The sequence below is a fragment of the Bos indicus genome, chromosome 3 (assembly GCF_029378745.1).
Source record: "Bos indicus isolate NIAB-ARS_2022 breed Sahiwal x Tharparkar chromosome 3, NIAB-ARS_B.indTharparkar_mat_pri_1.0, whole genome shotgun sequence".
In the NCBI taxonomy this organism is placed as follows: Eukaryota; Metazoa; Chordata; class Mammalia; order Artiodactyla; family Bovidae; genus Bos; species Bos indicus.
Window position 1 is genome coordinate 95,203,591 of NC_091762.1, and position 18,397 is coordinate 95,221,987.

The following is an 18,397-nucleotide window of genomic DNA, read 5'->3' on the forward strand; positions in this document are numbered from 1 at the left end:
AGTAAATGTTGCCCTAGGGCTTGTGACGCCCACACTTAGTTGAAAAAGACTCTTCTCTACCCATGCTTGAATGCCTCCTGCCTATGAGGCTCCTCACTCTGCAGCCTCGTTGGATGAACATGTTCTTAAGACTAATGTGTTTAATCAGGCTACAGCCTGGTTTGGCTGGTTGGGTAGCTATAAAGTCTCTTTGGGGTGACTTGGCATTTCCTGCTTTCATCACATATGTGGGCTATATATTTAGCTCCTCCTAAGGCTGAGTTTCCCGTTTCTGAGTTCTTACTGAAACATCTCACTCCCTGGGCTCTGACCTCACCCTCTCTTTGATCATTATCATTTATTGAGTGTATATGTGCCAGGCTTTCTCCTTGACTCATCCGCCTCCAAACCATCCTCACAACTCTGCCTTCTAAGTATCTCTCAAATCTGACCCCTCCGTCTCCTGCGGCACTTCCCCAGCTCAGGTCTCCATCATCTCTTCAGGTTTTTGCTTAAGCTTCCAAATCTCCTTGCCACCAATCTCTGTTTTTCTCTCTGCTTCCAGACCATCCTCCGTGTGGCAGTCAGATTCTTATAGAATCTAAATCTGCCTTATCACCCTTGTAGTAAAACATCCACTGATCCCCGTCACATTAAGGTTCATAGCCTAACCCCTTGAAGGCTTTTCCTTAATAACTTTTAATTTCTGACTGGTATTGAATCAGTAGTGGGTTGACCACATAATATGTGTTTTCTTTACTCCCTTTAAACAAATCTTGAGAAAATGCCACTTGAAGGAAACACAGCCACTCTAATATGATTGTAGTATATAGAATCCTTTTATAGATTGTGCATAATTTTACTCTCTAACTTGATGTTTTTCAACAGGTAGGTCGTAACTTCTTAGTTGGGTTGTGAAATCAGTTTAGTGCAGCCAGCAGCATGGAGAAAATGGAAACAGAGTAGTACAGGCACTTGGTTCCAGACCACCTAAAGTGAATGTCACAATAAAGTGAATCACGTGTATATAAAAGTTGTGTTTATACTACATTGTAGTTTATTTGAAGTGTGCAGTAGCATTGTATCTAGGAAAACAATGTACCTACCCTAATTTTAAAATACTTTATTGCTAAGAAATGCCAAAACAATTACAATGGTTCCATCAAAGATCACAGACCACCATCACAAGTATAATAATAATAATGAAAAAGTTTGAAATATTGCAAGAATTGCCAGACTGTGACACAGAGACACAAAGTGAGCAAATGCCGTAGAGAAATTGAGCCCATAGACTTGCTCTATGCAGGGTTGCTCAGTTCAGTTCAGTTCAGTTCAGTCGCTCAGTCGTGTCCGACTCTTTGCGACCCCATGAATCGCAGCACACCAGGCCTCCCTGTCCATCACCAACTCCCGGAGTTCACCCAGACTCGTGTCCATCGAGTCAGTTGCTACAGACCTTTAATTTGTAAAAAGCATAATATCTGCAAAGTACAATACAGCAGAGAACAGTAAAATGAGGTATGCCTGTAAATTAGAACGAACACGCATGTACCAATACTCAGCTTCAATGAATATCAGTTCATGTCCAATCTTTTTTGTATGTTCCTACCCAGTTCCCTTTCAGATTATGTTGAAGCAAACCTTATATTACACTCGTAGATTTTTTAGTATGTTAATAATTAGCATTTTAAAAATTGTGAAATAGAATTTGTTAATATATACCAGGTCACAAGATAAAATGAAAGTCATTTTTTTAAGTGCTCTTTTCAAGTAAGAAATATGAGTCCTAATGTATATACAGGTTAATAATGTAAAGGATTATCTTATGGAGGGAAGGTGTATCTTTGCTGAAAGACCTGATTTATTTTTCTTCTCCTCTGCAATAAGTGTACAGAATGTGTTCAGCTGTCCAAGACCTGAGAGATTAATTTCAGCCTCTCCTTTCTATTTCCTCTGGAGTCAAAACTTGAGAGGACTGAGTTATTTCGTAAAAAGGAAAAGAGACAAGGAAAAGTAGCTGACACTAAGGACCATCTCTGAGCCTGTCTCTAAGGTGTTTAGTATGCATTACCCTACTTAATGCTCACAACACTATCACAGATAGAAAACATGTTGTATAGAGAGATGGAAATGACTTGGCCAAGACCCCAGCCCAGGTGCATTGACTTTGAGACCTGTTGTTCCAGCACACCAGGCTGCCTTTTGCATCTGTGGCCTTCTAAGGCCCTTTGAGCCTGAGTGTCAACAGATACCAAACACAGCAACCCTGGGCCCTAAGCAAGAACTGATGTTCTCAAAGAAGACCCCGACCAGCTCAGCTTCCTGAAAAGATTCCTGGCCTTACTGTTTGCTAGCTGTGTGACTTTGGGTAAATCTCTTTAACTTCTCTGGTCTTCAGTGGGGATTACAGTTACTTCACAGGGTTGTTGTGAAGATTAAAGATGATGAATATAAAGTCTTCATTCCTGCTACATGGCAGATACTCACCAAGTAAGAGCCGTCATTTCTGTGTTTTAAGAAGACAGAAAAAAAAATTTTAGGAAAATGTCTGTATATGATTAAGGGAATAAAGTTATCTTGAAAGTTTATTGATACTGAATGTTCCCCACTGGTTCTGGATAAAACTATCACACATTGTCCAGCATTATTCTCTTGTTTGCATCAACTCATTTAGTCCTCACAACAACACTTGTGGTAGGTGGTGGTGGTATCCTCATTTTACTGATGAGAAAACTGAAGCACAGAGAGGTTAAGTAATTTGCCTGGAGTCAAAAGCAGCTATCAAGTGATTAGGCCAAGATTCTAACCCAGGCAGTCTGGCTCCAGAGCACGGGAAAGAATATTAATAAAACCTGCTATACCTTGAGGGATAGGGGGTGGGGACGTGAGATTCAAAATAAGATAAACTTTGGGAAAGTGGTTCATAAATACTATGTGCATTCTAAAATCTTGGGTGGCAGGCCGACTGGGACTGGGATTAAGATACAGACTGTAGTCTGGCTGCTTGGGTTGAGTCCTAGCTCCACCACTTAACCAGCCTTTGTTATTTCAGTGGATTGCTTAATCCTCTGCTTCATTTTCTCAACTATAGAAATTGAGGTTGTAAAAGGACATACCTGTTAGGATTATTTTGAGGATGAAATGAGTTGGTACATAAGAAGGTTTTAGAATAATGCCCAACAAAGTTATAAGTAAATGATGGTGATGAAAATAATATGATGATGAAGCTGTCCAGTGTCAAAGAAGAACAGGAAACAAGCCATGAAGTTTGAGAACCCTTGGATTGAATCCCAGTTCTCCCCCCACCGCCCCTTCTTTGGCCACCCTACTCAGCTTGTGGGAATCTTTAGTTTCTTGACCAGGAATTGAACCCTCCCCCATCAGTGAAAGTTCCGAGTCCTAACCACTGAACCTCCAGAGAATTCCCCCCAGTTCCTAATTTGATCTCAGGAACATTTCTAAACTGACTCAAATATTCTCAAAGCAGAGTTGCCTAGAATAGAGGTAGTGTATGTAAATGCCTTCAGCATAGTGTCTGCCACTAAGTAGAAACTTGATAAATATTAGGTCCCTCATTCTCTCAGTAATGAGCATCTACTATGTGTAACAATGGTGTTAGGCTCCGTGGAAGACACAAATGCGAGACATTCTCTGTACCTTCAGATAGAAATCTGAAAGAGTGGAACTAATATGGTCATCGATAATCAATATAAGGATTAAAAAAATATATAGTGCTAAATGCTCTGAGAGAAAATCTCTGAAGAGGGAGCTAGTCCTCCATTGGGAGATACAGGAAGGCTTCCTATAGGAAGTAGTGGTGGTTGTGGGCTTGGTGGCTGGGTGGGCCTTAAATCCCACTCAGGATTATACTGGGCTTGGTGCCTGTAGGAGACCAGACCATCTGAGCTCCTGTAGTCTTTATGCCTGCAAGCCCAGGAGGAAGTTGGCTATCTGCAGTGCCCAGTGCTGCCAGACTGGGCAAAAAGCTCTGTGAGCCGAGGGGTTTGGGTTCCTGAGTACACTGTAACTGGAATTTCCAGATCTGGAAGCTCTGGCTTTGTGGTCAGATAGGCAGCATTCTCGGGCCCTTGTTGATCTGCCAAGACCATGACATGAGTGCTCAGAGAAAGGGGAAAAGGTTGTATTTTCTCTGCTGCTTATTAAGGAAAAGTGAGAGAAACTGCCCAGGTGAGCCTTGAGGCTTCTGCCCTCTGCTTTGACCAGGACTCCCACTCCGTGCCCTGCCCACCTGTAGGCCACAGGCAGGATTGGGGGAGCACCAGATGGAGCAGACAGATCTTGTAAGGCTTGGTCTCAGGGAAGTCAGCGAACCATTCTGAACCTCAGTTTCATCAACTGAAATGGGGGGTGAGTATTTAATAAGATGAAATTAAATGAAAATTTGTATAAAACACCTGGCTTAGGGTTTGGCACATTACAATTAGTCACCATTTGATGTATCAATTGTGTTGCTCAAGACCTAGGATACAGACCCAGCCCAAAGGGAGACAGAACTGGTCCCATTGCCATCTTGCCCGCCTGACCTTTGTTCACCTCCCCCTACTCCCTCACAGAGAGAAGTCTCCAGGGACCCCTGAATCCATCCTACACACTCCACCTTGGAGTGATCCTTCTCCATTACCTCAAGCTGCTCCGTTGCTCCTCACCCTTAGTCGAGCTCCCACCCTCCCCACCCCCATGCAACCTGCTGGGCTGCACTGCCAGGGGCTCACTTGCTCCAGAGCTGATTCTTCTATTTATTACTGTTTTTAAATAAAAAGTGAAAAGGTACATTACCTAAGACAAAATATGGGGTTCCAAAGAAAGTATGTGCTGGAGACAGATTCAGTCGCCTCTGTCTCCCACCTCCAACAGGGGCAGGGAGCCAGAAGTCTGTGAGCAGGGCCATGTCCCAGGGCCTTGCTCCGCTAGCAGCCTGCACTCCCACACTCCTGTCCTCCTGTCCGCTCCTTGCCCGCCCCTCCTGCTCTGTGCCCTGCACTTTGAGGACAGCGCCAAGCCCCTGACCCCATTCAGGTACAGCCCTGGCAAGGCCGGTTCTGCACTTAGGCAGGTGGGAAAGGCATTGGTGACGCCATCACCCCTCGATACGGAGTACGGGCTCAATACTGGGAGTGGAGGCGCCCGGGGTAGGTCCTAGCGCTGCCACTGGCTCTCTGTGTGACCTTGGACAAATCCCTAGGGTGGGGGGAGGAGGCTCAGTTTCTCATTGTCTCGACGGCCGTGGACGGGAGTGCTCTCGCCCTGGGACCGCAGGTCGGCTCTTGGACACCAACGCCCCGGTCAGGCAGGGAGGCGCCCGGCCGGGCGGGGAGGAGCCACGGGGCCCGCCCCGCCCACTCCGTCCAGGTGCAGCCACCCGAGCCGCAGCTACTGCAGCCGCCGCCGCGAGGGGCCGCCCGCGCCCCCTCCGAGTCGGGCCCGCGTCCATGGCCTTTCTGACCGCCTGGAAGGGGGCGGCCCCCGGGAAAAGCGACTACAGGTACCAGGCGGGGGTGGGGACTCGGCGGGAGGCGCGAGTGGGACTGCGGGACGGCAGCCGACAGAGGGACAGCTGACGGGACACAGCAGGCGACGGCAGCGTGCGGGTTGCTGGGCGCGGGGTAACGGCCGGAGGGCCCCGGGAGGGGCAGCCCACTGCCTCTCACCACCACCCGCCCCACGTGCCGCGTGCTCGGTGTTATGGCCCCTAGCAGGGCTGGGCTTGGGAGGGAAGAGATGCCACCCATCACCCCAAGCCCCGCTTCCGGTGCTTCACCGGTGAGGGCAACTCAGGTGAGCTGGACCTGGGCCGTACTGGGAGTCAGGTGTGGGCAGCTGCGCCTCTCCTCCAGCAGGGCTGCTCACATCCCTCACCCTCCACATCTGGGGCAGCAGTTTGGAGGGAAATCCTAGGTCCAAGTGGGCATCCATGTGCACCACAGCTCCTCCCAGTCAGCCCTTCAGGGGTATGTCATCACCCTGTGTGTTACCCCCAACTCCTGGGTGAGTTGGTATCTCCAGATGTGTTCTCATGAGAAGGGGAAGAGGGGACAGCCCTGGCCTCTCTTCTGAGCTTTGACCCCAAATTCCTTTCTTTTGTATATTTAAAGCTCACCCTGCTACGCCCTGGAGAAGGGCAATCTGACTGTCCTGTTGGCACATCAAACTCAGAAAGCCCCAAATCAAACTTCACATCCCACCCTCAAACCTGTTCCTCCTGTGTTCCCATCTCAGTGAAGGGCATAGTCATCCACTGAGTTGCCCAAGCCTGGAATCTGGGAGTCATCTCTGTCACCTCCCTCCCTCACCTCCACCCTGGTCTCCAAGCTCTGCTGATTTTAGCTTCTTGATGACTCTCGAAGCTGTACATTCCTCTTGGACTATTGCAACAGCCCCTAACTTTTACATTTCCTGACCATCCTTCAGACTGGTCTTTTCTAAATCAAAAACCAGACCATGTCATTTTTCTGTTTTAAAACTCTGCCTTCTTTTTTTTTTTTTATTTTATTTTTAAACTTTACATAATTGTATTAGTTTTGCCAAATATCAAAATGAATCCACCACAGGTATACATGTGTTCCCCATCCTGAACCCTCCTCACTCCTCCCTCCCCATACCATCCCTCTGGGTCATCCCAGTGCACTAGCCCCAGGCATCCAGTATCCTGCATCGAACCTGGACTGGCAACTCGTTTCTTACATGATATTTTACAGGCTTCAATGTCATTCTCCCAAATCTTCCCACCCTCTCCCTCTCCCACAGAGTCCATAAGACTGTTCTATACATCAGTGTCTCTTTTGCTGTCTCGTACACCGGGTTATTGTTACCATCTTTCTAAATTCCATATATATGCGTTAGTATACTATATTGATGTTTTTCCTTCTGGCTTACTTCACTCTGTATAATAGGCTCCAGTTTCATCCACCTCATTAGAACTGATTCAAATGTATTCTTTTTAATGGCTGAGTAATACTCCATTGTGTATATGTACCACTGCTTTCTTATCCATTCATCTGCTGATGGACATCTAGGTTGCTTCCATGTCCTGGCTATTATAAACAGTGCTGCAATGAACATTGGGGTACACGTGTCTCTTTCCCTTCTGGTTTCCTCAGTGTGTATGCCTAGCAGTGGGATTGCTGGATCATAAGGCAGTTCTATTTCCAGTTTTTTAAGGAATTTCCACACTGTTCTCCATAGTGGCTGTACTAGTTTGCATTCCCACCAACAGTGTAAGAGGGTTCCCTTTTCTCCTGTTTTAAAACTCTTCTGTGGCTTTCTATCACTTAGTGGTGAAAGGTCAAGACTCTCCAGGGGAGGGGCTGTGACCTGCCCAGGCCCACTTCCTATCACTCCGTGACCCTCATTCTGGTCCAGCAACAACGGCTGGCTTTGTAGGACTCTCACAACTGTGCTAAGCTGCTCAGGGCTACCTCTGCCTGGAATGCCATCTACCACTCCTGACAGTCACCCCATAAGATTCAACTTTAGATGACCTCTTTTCTTTAAATTTTTTTTACTATTAAACTTTTAATTCAAGGGTAGCATACATACAGAAAAATGCACACACTTTAAGTGTACAGAGCTCAATGACTCTTCACAAGGTAACCAGTACCCATGTAACCAGCACCCAGATTAGGACACAGACCATTACCACCCCCAGTGTCTCCCTTGTGCCCCTCCCAGGGGCAAGCCCACAAAGGTAACTACTATCCTGACTTCTAATATCATAGGTTTGATTTTTCTGGGTATTTTTGTTTGTGTGTTTGTTTTAATTGAAGTATAGTTGATTTACAATGTTGTATTTAGATTCTGGTGTATAACAAAGTGATTCAGCCATGAGGAAATGGCAAACCACTCCAGTATTCTTGCTGGGATAATCCTGTGGACATAATCCTGGAGGGCTACAGTCCATGGGGTAACAGAGTCAGACATGACTGAGCACAAACACATGCACACACACACACGTGTATGTGGCTTAAAATAAAGCAATGTGATGGACAGTAAAATCCATTATGCCCAAAGCATTTCCAGCAGTGAGGACATTTCCTGTCAAAGCCTGAGATGTGTCTGAAGAACAGAGAGGTATGTGTGTCATTGAGGATTCAGGAGGCAGGCTACCCAGAAGAAGGCAGAGTTTGGATTTTATTGTGTATTGGGAGACACAACAGAAGTGACTTAGCAGCAGCAGCAGCAGCAGCAGCAGCAGCAGCAGCAGGAGCAGAGGGCATTAGGGAGGGGATTTACATATTTAAAGCTGACCCTGCTACCCGTGGAGAAAGGATATTGCTGAGAAGACAGAGCATTTTAACACTGGGTCATGGTCACCCCCTTCTGTCTCCCCTGTACATATGAAGAAGGGACAGGGTTCATCTACCCCCATGTCCTTGAAGCCCAGCACAGTATGCTTCGGTTTTGATGAGAACATGGGGGCATGATTTATGACGAGGGTGAGATTGCTTGGCTGAGGGGATGAGGAGCAGCTGGGTCCATGTGGATTTCTTGCCCGCCTGCCCTCCTGTAAGAACCCAGTTGTGCTATGTCTTGTAGCCCCCTAAGTGAGAAGTGTAGGTGAGGACCTGAACACGCCTGGCTTTCTACCTCAGCTGGAACTTGGTGGTCACAAATACCCAGAAAATTCTGACTCCCAGATGCCCTTACAGAGTCTCTCACCTGAGGCAACAAACCGGGTCTCCATTCTCTCAGCTTGAGGCCTGTGACTTCTTCACCCTCGGCCCTCACCCACCACGCTGCCTTGTCTCCCACAGCCTGGCCAAAGGGTAAAGGGCTTGGGAAGGTGCTCAGCCCCCGCTTTATCATGTACATACTGGCTCTATGACCCTGATTCAGCTGCCTGACCCACGTGAGCCTCAGTTTACTCATCTGTGAAACAATAGCTGCTCACTGAGCGGTGGCAAGACCTGGTGAAGCCACATTGGTAAAGGACCTGACAGACAGCCACTGGGGCAGATTTGGTGATCAGTAAATGTGAGTTCACTGCTACAAGGGAATCCTCGGTCTATGGTATTTGCGTTGAACAGAGGGGATTCAGAAAGGTTTAGTGGCTTCCCTGGTGGTCTAGTGGTTAAGAATCGGCCTTCCAATGTAGGGGACCAAGTTCAGCCCCTGGTCCAGGAAGATCCCACATGCCACAGAGCAACTAAGCCCATGAGCCTCAAATACTGAGCCCACATGCCACAACTACTAAAGCCTGTGTGTCTAGAGCCCGTGCTCCACAACAAGAGAAGCCGCAGCAATGAGAAGCCACCACAATGAAGAGGAGCCCCCGCTCACCACAGCTAGAGAAAGCCTGTGTGCAGCAACAAAGACCCGGCACAGTCTAAAATAAATAAATAAATGAATCTTTAAAAAAAAAAAAAAAAAAAAAAAGGAAGGTTTGGGAGCCAATGGTGTGATTGTAGGCACCAGAACTGGGAAGCCGGGAACTGTTAGAAGAGGGAAATGATGCCTGTGCTTCTTAATATAGTGACGGCCACCTCCTTGGCCTACAAACAAAGTCCCTTACTAGTCATACCAGTACATGCCCCCCACCATGGCTGCTCCTGTAGGAGAGGAAGTGCAAGCAGGCAGAATGCTTTTAAGAGAGTAATTCAGTGGCAGAGCTGCTGTGGGACAGATGGCTGCCCCAGGGATGGAGGGACCTTGCTGAAGAGGCCAGGGGCCTGCTGGGGCTGCCGTGGACAGGTTTCCTACTCTCAGTTTGAGCCTGAGTTCAAGGAGCTCTAAGATGCCTCCAGATAGGGAGTGTCAAATTTGATGACTGGAATCCTTGGGCTGTTAAGGGGTCCCTTCCTTGGCTCTGGATCTGGGCTCAAGGCCAGTGCTGAATTTTCAACTATGGGATTCTCAGATTCTGTGAGTTGAGGCATCTGTGATCGTCAGACTCATGATTTAAAATGCCAAGTTTTATGTTCTTGAAGCTCCTGACCCCAGGATTCTGATTTACCTGCTTTGGCCAAGGGCAGCTGCACAGGGTGGGAGAGGGCTCTGATGTGGGAGGCACCGTGTGGCCCCTCCGATTCTAAACCCCTGGTGAGGATACCATGGCCCAAGGTGGTAGCATGCCTGACATATTTGGAGAAGAACAAGGAGGCCAGTGTGGCTGAATCAGAGAGTAAAGGAGGATGACACCAGAGAGAGAGACAGCGGGGCAGGAGGGCTAGGGAAGACTTTAACTTTTGCACTGAGCACCATGGGGAGCCAGTGCAGAGGTGTGAACAGAAGAGTGACATGGTCTGATCAAGTAGGGCTGGAGCTGTGTGCAGGGTAGACAATAAAGGGACATGGGTGAGAGCAGAGAAAACAGGGGACAATGCAGTCATCCAGGCAAATAAATTCTCTATAAATTTAGCACCTGCAGAATAGTTCAGTATAATTCATTGAACTAATTCCTTATCTATGGGCATTTAAATGAGTTCCAGCTATATCTTTATTATAAGAAATACTGTGATGAACATCCACATACCATAAATCTTTGTGTCTATGATTATTTCTTAAGATATGATTGCTGCCCAGGTGTTACTGGTCATCTTTCTAAGGCTCTCAGCCCATAATTCCAGTTACCCTTCAGAAAGATAGTGCCACTTTCTACTCCGACCAGCAGTGAGTGAGGTGGCACATTTGCCCTGAGGGAGGTATTAGATGTCCAGTGGGTGTTGCCCTTGTGGTCCTGGCCAGGTCTGGGTGCATGTCATAGGGGAAGTCCCTGTTCTCTGGCTAGCCTTGCAGGGTTCCAAAACTCTTTCAGGTCCATTTGCTTATTTTATTGCTCATGTCAGTCTTGTTATCCCTGCTTTATGAGTGAAGAAACTAAAGCTCAAAGAATAATGACCAGGCCCATTCTAAGAGCTTTATGTCTATTATCTCATTTAATCCTTACAACATCCCCATTTCAAAGACAAGATCACTGTTCCAGGGTGTCAGAGGTGGGGTATAAGCCCCAGCTTGCAAACCTGCTCTCAAAAACACTCCCTCCCTGCCCTGACTAAAACCAGTAGAATGACTTGCTTGGGGGCCGCACAGCTAGGACATGGTGGGGCTGGGAGTCCAGCTGGATCTTCCTGATTCTGCAGCTCTGACCTCTGACAGGATGCCACTCAATGCCAGAAACCCCTCATTAGCATTCTGCATCTTCTTTTCATTCAAAATTGTTCTTGGTCTTTGTGCCTGACGGGGCGTTCCTTTCTTAGAGCCACCTTTGGCAGCTCTGGGGGACCAGACTTTTGAAAAAGAGCTCAAATCCCAGAAACCAAGAACATCAGAGCAGGGAGGGCCCTTGACCTCCTGGTCCAACCTTCTCTTCCTTTTATATTTGGTGGGGAGAGAGAAACTAAGGGCCAGAGTGAGGCAGTAACTTGTCCAAGATTACACAGCTAGTGAGGACCAGAGTCCATGGGGAGGGAGGGGGGCAGCCCAAGGAGCAGGCCTAGTCCTCCCTAAGGGCCTCTCTCAGGGGAATACTGAAGAACTGTGACTGGTTTGGCCCTCTTCCAGGGCCCTTTGTGGATGAGCCTGTTTACCTGTGAATTATTAACGAGCTCAAGCCTGTAACCTGCTGGGTGGAGCTCACTCACTCACTCTAAGGAAAACCAGCTTCACAGTCACCAGCTCAGCTGGGTTGGGAGGGCTCTAGGGTCTGAGGGGTAGTTCTGGGTTTTAGAGACAGTGGAGGTGGGATGCTCCATGTAAGGGAGGGGCCTGGAGAAAGGCACCGAAAACGCAGCTATGAAGAGGGGAGGGGACCGGGGTCCCTGAGTAATGCTTGGCAAGCTTATGAGCATGGCTGAGAGGTGGCCACTGTGACCACAGGTTTACAGATGGGAAGACTGAGATTCAGAGGGGCAGAGGCAGAGCTGACTTCACAGCTTAAGCTCCTTCTACAGTGGCATCACTTTTCACGTGCTCAGACCCCTATTTGTGTGACATCTCCCCCACCCATTTCCACACACTTTCTGTATAGGATACAGTTGAAATTTGGTTTAAGGCATGCTTAGACCTGAGTCCAAGTCACGCTTGGTTCAATCCTCAGTTTTCTCATCTGTAGGATGGGAGATAAAGCTACTGTGGAACTTTCTAGAGCATTCTGAGGAGGTTAGTTATTGAAGGCTTTTTTTTTTTTTGGTCACACCATGCAGCTTGCAGGATATTAGTCAGATAGCATCACCTACTTGATGGACATGAATTTGAGCAAACTCCGGGAGATAGTGGAGGACAGAGGAGACTAGAATGCTGCTCTCCATGGGGTCACAGAGTCGGACACAACTTAGCAACTGAAAAACAAGTTCCCTGACTGGGGACTGAACTCAAACCCCAGCAGTGAAAATGCTGAGTCCTAACCACTAGTTCAGTTCAATTCAGTTCGTGTCTGACTCTTTGCGACCCCATGAACTGTAGCACGCCAGGCCTCCCTGTCCATCACCAACTCCTGGAGCTCACTCAAACTCATGTTCATTGAGTCAGTGATGCCATCCAGCTATCTCATCCTCTGTTGTCCCCTTCTCCTCCTGTACCCAATCCCTCCCAGCATCAGGGTCTTTTCCAATAAGTCAGCTCTCTGCATCAGGTGGCCAAAGAATTGGAGCTTCAGCTTCAACATCAGTCCCTTCGATGAACACCCAGGACTGATCTCCTTTAGGATGGACTGGTTAGATCTCCTTGCAGTCCAAGGGACTCTCAAGAGTCTTCTCCAACACCACGGTTCAAAAGCATCAATTCTTCTGCGCTCAGCTTTCTTTATAGTCCAACTCTCACATCCATACATGACTACTGGAAAAACCATAGCCTTGACTAGACGGACCTTTGTTGGCAAAGTAATGTCTCTGCTTTTGAATATGCTGTCTAGGTTGGTCATAGCTTTTCTTCCAAGGAGCAAGTGTCTTTTAATTTCATTGCTGCAGTCACCATCCACAGTGATTTTGGAGCCCAGAAAAATAAAGTCAGGCACTGTTTCCACTGTTTCCCCATCTATTTTCCATGAAGTGATGGGACCGGATGCCATGATCTTAGTTTTCTGAATGTTGAGCTTTAAGCCAACTTTTTCACTCTCCTTTTTCACTTTCTTCAAGAGGCTCTTTTGTTCTTCTTCACTTTCTGCCATAAGGGTGGTGTTATCTGTATATCTGAGGGTATTGATATTTCTCCCGGCAATCTTGATTCCAGCTTGTGCTTCCTGCAGCCCAGCGTTTCTCATGATGTACTTTGCATATAAATTAAATAAGCAGGGTGACAATATGACCACCAGGGAATTCCCTGAAGGTCTTCTTAAGCTGAGAGATGGTATCAGTGGAATTAGTCTATATGAGGCTTCTCAGGGCCACTGAGAAGTGCAGTGAGCCCAGTTGCTTGCTCTTGCTGGTTGGGGAGAAAATGAAAGAGGAAAGCAGGCCCACCATTTCCTAGGCACAAAGCACCAGAAAAAAAGGTCCCCTGGCAGGGGAGGAAGGAACCCAGGACTCAAGACGCTCTCCTGGTCCCCTGGAAATTAGTAGATGACCTGAGCAAGGTCACCTGAGTTGGGAGGTGGAAATAATGGTAACTCACGGACTCGCCGGGTCTGGGGCTGAGCCAGAGTTCCTGGGGGCTGGGAACTGCCTGGGTGGAGCCCTCCTGAAGGATAGGCCACTCTGATGCTCTGATCCACCAGGTGAGTGGCTCCAGCATCACTGCTACTATTGTGGTGTAGACAGAGTTCCAGCTCTGAAGGCAGAGCTGAGCCCCAGTTTTCATCTGTACAAGGTGGAGAATAATAGCATCTACCTTGGCCCCCCCACCACCAGCATCAGAGCACTTAAATAGCACATGCCAGGCACCATCCTGGGCATTTTACACATAGGAATTCTTAATCTTCAAATGACCCTTTGAAGCAGGCAGAATTTCCATTTTACTGAGGAAGAAACTGAAGCTCAGAGAGGTGGTTAAATGTGTACATTAAAATGAGATAATCCACGTTATATACTTAACATATACAGCACATAATAAGCCTGTGATGAATGTCAGTCATTATTGTAATCATTACCTGAGAGGAAAATGGTAAAGTGCTAGGCCCAGTTTTCAAGTTTTTGGTGGTTAGTTGGGCACTGACACAGAGATGTCTGACCAGACCCAGAGGCTCCCAGTCTGATGGCAGAGACAGTCACATACAAACCCCACCCCACCCCCACCACACAGATGGTGTTCGCCCCAGGTCATAGGGAGGTCAGAATGGGTTAGAGCAGTGTGTGCCCAGGAAGCTACTGCCCCCATTAGGGAGGAAGGGCTTCCTGGAAGAGGATGCATCTGAACTGAAACCTTCAGGGTGAGTAGGAGCTTTCTTTCACACATGGCAGGTTTTTAATAAATGTTGGTCAAGTACAACTAAAGATTTACTTTGAAGCTAAGGTAGCATAAAGCTTCAGAACTCCTCACTTACTTGGCCCCTTCCAAAGCTCTGGGAGGACCCTCTAAATTTTATATTGATAAATTTGTATTCTTTTTTTTAAAAAAAGCCTATCAATTATATGCTTTTGGATTGTCCCTTGGTTAAACAAATGAATAATCCATAACAAGGAAGAAGGTGTGTTCCAGGCAGAGGGAACTCTGTGTACCAATGCCTAGAGACCTGAAGGTGCATGGCATGTGACAAGACACTCCCCGCCCCACCACCATCTGAGTCTCCTCCACCAGCCTCCTCACCCAGGCTCCTCTTTAACACATTGCTGGGCTTCTCACCAGCTTCACAAACTCCAGCTGTCATCAATGTGCCTTTGCCACTTCCATGCTCTTTGACCCATGTCCCCGTCTGGTACATCCTTTCTACAACTTCCTTGTGTATAAACAATATAAACTTCAAAACTCAACTCTGTGTCCACCTTCTCCAGTAAGCCTCAGACTCCTCCAACTTCTGTAGCATTCTTATTTACCCAGACTTCTAAAGATGATGGTGGATGTTATCATAGTCTGCTCCTTGTAGTTAAATAGCTTTTCCATGCCTATGTCAGAATCCCAGAGGTGTGATGGCCCTTGCTTTGAGCATCTGGCCTCTGCTCACATATGGACAGAATAAGAACTCACTACCTTTCCAGGCAACCTGCTTAGATTTAAACAGTTGTCCCCAAAGCCTCTCCCCTCTGCCACCGGGCCCAATCTGCCTGGCTCCTCCAGGACCTAGTCCAAGCCCTCTTTCTAACATGGCTGCTTCTACAGGCTCCTCCTATTTCCCTTTCTGACATCCTGGAGCTCAGGGCTGATCCAGGGGTGCTGGAGCCCCTCCTCCCTCTGTCCCCTGCCTTTGTGAAGGGACAGCTCTAATGGCAGCCACGTGCTCTGATGAGTCATGATCAAGAGCATCTGGAGCCTGGAGGTGGCCGCTGGTTAACTCTTCATGGGCCAGTGGCTCTTCTGCCAGGAGGCCTGGTCGGCTTTAACTTAACTCTGGTCCTAGACATATACCTGAGGGCTGGGCACACAGTAGGCATCTGAAGTGTTATGGGTGACCCCACATAGGCCCTGGGGATTCAGGGGAGAGGGGGCCAAGAAGGCAAGAGTGTGTGGAGTCAGGAGGGTTGAGTTCCAATCACAACTTGCCATTTTTTAGGTGAGTGCCCTTGAGCAAGTCACATGAACTCTGTGCCTCAGTTTCTCCATCTGTAAAACGGCAGTTATGAAGATTCTTTGGGGAGGCAAGTGCGAACTGCTGGCTGGCAGCGAGTGCTAAATGGCATGATTTTCTGCCTTCTGGTCTCCTGCACAGAGAAGCACAGCCAAGCTGTGGGCAAATGGGTGGGATTAAAATCCAGGTCTTTCTCTGCATGACTGCCCCCAACCAATGCAGTAGGATGATGAAGGGCTCAGGTCAGGGGCGCTGAGAGGCGGGCGCTGTGGGGATGGGAGAGTGGCAGGGAGGTGGACCTCAGGTCTAGGAGAACTTTCTGGGCCCAGATTGCTGGGGCTCCGTGAGGAAGGCGTGAGCCCGCCCTCCAGGGGGATTGAGCGCAAAGGGTTCTCGGGCATGGGCAGGGCAGACCTTGGGCGCCCCGGCTCTCTCTGTCAGGGCGGGGATGGAGGGTGTAGGGGGCGCCTTTCGCCGGCCCCAGGCAGCCCTCCCACCCGCGCCCGCTGCAGACCCCGCGTCTGCGGTCGGCCGCGGGCGGGCGGCGGCCTGGCCCCACTGCGCGGGTGGGCAGACCGAGGCCCGGCCCGGCCCCGCCGCCTTCCCCGCCCCCGGCGCGCCCCTCCCCGGGCGCCGCGTCCGCGGCTCGGCCGCACAGCGCCCGCTCGGGGTTCCGGCGGCAGCACCTGGGCCGCGGCTGGCGTCCGCGGGGGCACGGTGCCCGCCCCACTCGGCGATGACCACGGCCGGCGCCCCGGGCCCCCTACCTGCGGGGTAAGTGCCCGGCGGGGCGGCCCGAGGGAGCGCTGGCCGGGCCGGGCCGGGACTGGGGGCGGGGGGCGGGGGGCGGCGCCGGGCCCGGCCTCCCCCGCGGCCCGCACTGCGGCTTCCAGCCCCTGCCTCCCGGCGCCACCGCCGCAGCCGGGGAGCGGGAAGGGGACTGAGCGGGGAAGGTGGAGGCCCCGGGGACCCTGGGCCGGTCACTCCCCTCGGGGTCCCAACTTTGTCGGAAGCTGTGGCCACAGCCACGTCAGAGCTTTCTCCCTCCCGCCTGGCGTTTACACCTGAGCCCACCATCATCACCTCCATTACAGGTGAGGGACCTTAGCCAGTAGCTCTTAGATGACTTAGGCCTCCCAGGAGGTGAGAAGTGGGCCTGGGATTTGAAACCAGCAGTGTCGGATGCCAGGCACTACTTCATCTTCAGGGATAATCGAAGGAGTTAAAAGGCTAAGCTAGGAAGCGGCCGGGGCTCCTGGGCACAACAGGAACAGGGGTAGTAAAGGTGGGCGTTGTCACTTTCAACGTGGCACTGGTGTTCATTGCCACCGCACCCCGCTGAGGAACCTGTGGGACCCTACACTGCCCCGCAGCAGTGAGCAGCTCTTTGCCATTCGTGGGCCCCACTGGTAGGGGCTGGGAGCCTGAGCTGCTAGGAAGTTGCTGGGTGGAGATCCGGCCCAGGTGAGCTGGGAGGGGTGCCATTCTGCCTGGAGCCTGGCCAACAGGACAGTATTTGCGTAGGGCCTCAGGGCTAACACATGAATAGGGAGGTGACAAGGCTGGTGCCACCTGTCAGCTGGAGGCCTCCACAGGGTCCTTGTGTGTTCCAGACTGAAGGCTTGGAAGTTGGGTGGCTGGGGGACTCCCTGTCCTGGGGAAGGGTTGCCTGGTAAGTCAGGCAACGTTTTGTATGACTTTGACCAAGTCCTTTATCCTCTCTAGAATTCTGGTCCCTCCTTTGGAAAATACAGGGAGGCTGAGCTGGCTGCTCCCTTCCTTCTCTGGGCTGGTCTCTGTAAATCTGGAAGCTAGTTAAGTCTGTCTGCCCAGCCCTGAGCATCACCCCCACTGGGCCAAGAAAAATGATTTTTAGGAGAAAAGGCAGGTGTGGAGCAGGGCACCTATCAAAGAATCCTGAACCCCCAGACTAGAGCCCTCATTCATCTTCTTCCTTGCACCCTCACATCCCTGCAGTCCCCTCTACAACTCTAGGCTCCTCTGGCCCCTCCTTGGGCCTTCAGGGCAATGAGCTTGCCCTTCTGCACTGGCAGGTCATCCTCCTACTAAACCATACCTGCCCATTTTCGTGCCCTCAAGGTCCATCTGGTCCCAGTCAGTGCATTCTGGTGGGGTCTGAGCAGAGCAGGGGCAAAAGCCCAGCTCCATGTGTGAGGGGCAGTGGTGAACAAACCAACATTTAAATCTCCATCACTTCAAAAATTATGAAATAATTTCAACCTTCGGAACAATATAGCCAATAATAAAATGAACTCTCTGCCCTTGCCAGCAAGCTTTTCCAGATGTTAATATTGTGCCCCATTTATTTCATATTCTTTTTAAGAAATAAACCATGGCAAAGATGGTCAAAGCCCCTGTGGACCACCCCTACCCTTCCCTCTACAGAGACAGTCACCATCCTGAATTTTGGTTTATCATTTTTCTGTCTGTTTGTATTCTTTTACTGAGTATGTTTAAGCCTAAAAATTATGTAGTTCTTTAAATTTTTTCTGTAAATGGAGTCATACAGCATAAATAATTCTGCAACTTGCTTTTACTCATTCAGCTTCAGGTTTCTGAGATCAAGGTCTCTTGATCCTTGAAACCCTGGTCTGCATTTGCCTTCCTGTGGTATGCCACCTGATGTAGAGACTGTTATTTATTTATTTATCCAGCCTTCCTGAGGTGGAAGGAAGGTCCACCTGAACCTGAGATGGTTCCCAGGATCTTGTTATTCAAACAATATTCTCAAATGATTGTCTTACACATATATGAGTGTTTTTCCAGGTTCCCAGGTAGGAGTGGAAT

General features: G+C 49.2%; 1 protein-coding gene across 3 annotated transcripts in view; it reads left to right on the forward strand.

Moving 5' to 3' along the window:
• The first annotated feature begins 5,338 nt into the window (after positions 1 to 5,338).
• Positions 5,339 to 18,397, forward strand: part of TTC39A (tetratricopeptide repeat domain 39A) — a 50,618-nt gene continuing 37,559 nt past the window's right edge. The window contains exon 1 of one of the 3 annotated variants that reach the window (XM_070786554.1): positions 5,339 to 5,482. In XM_070786554.1, coding sequence (XP_070642655.1) covers positions 5,430 to 5,482 — 53 coding nt within the window. In that variant the 5' untranslated portion in view covers positions 5,339 to 5,429. Of the gene's footprint in view, positions 5,483 to 16,208; positions 16,364 to 16,524; positions 16,684 to 18,397 lie in introns of those variants that run through there. The other 2 variants (XM_070786553.1, XM_070786556.1) reach the window with 2 other exon arrangements.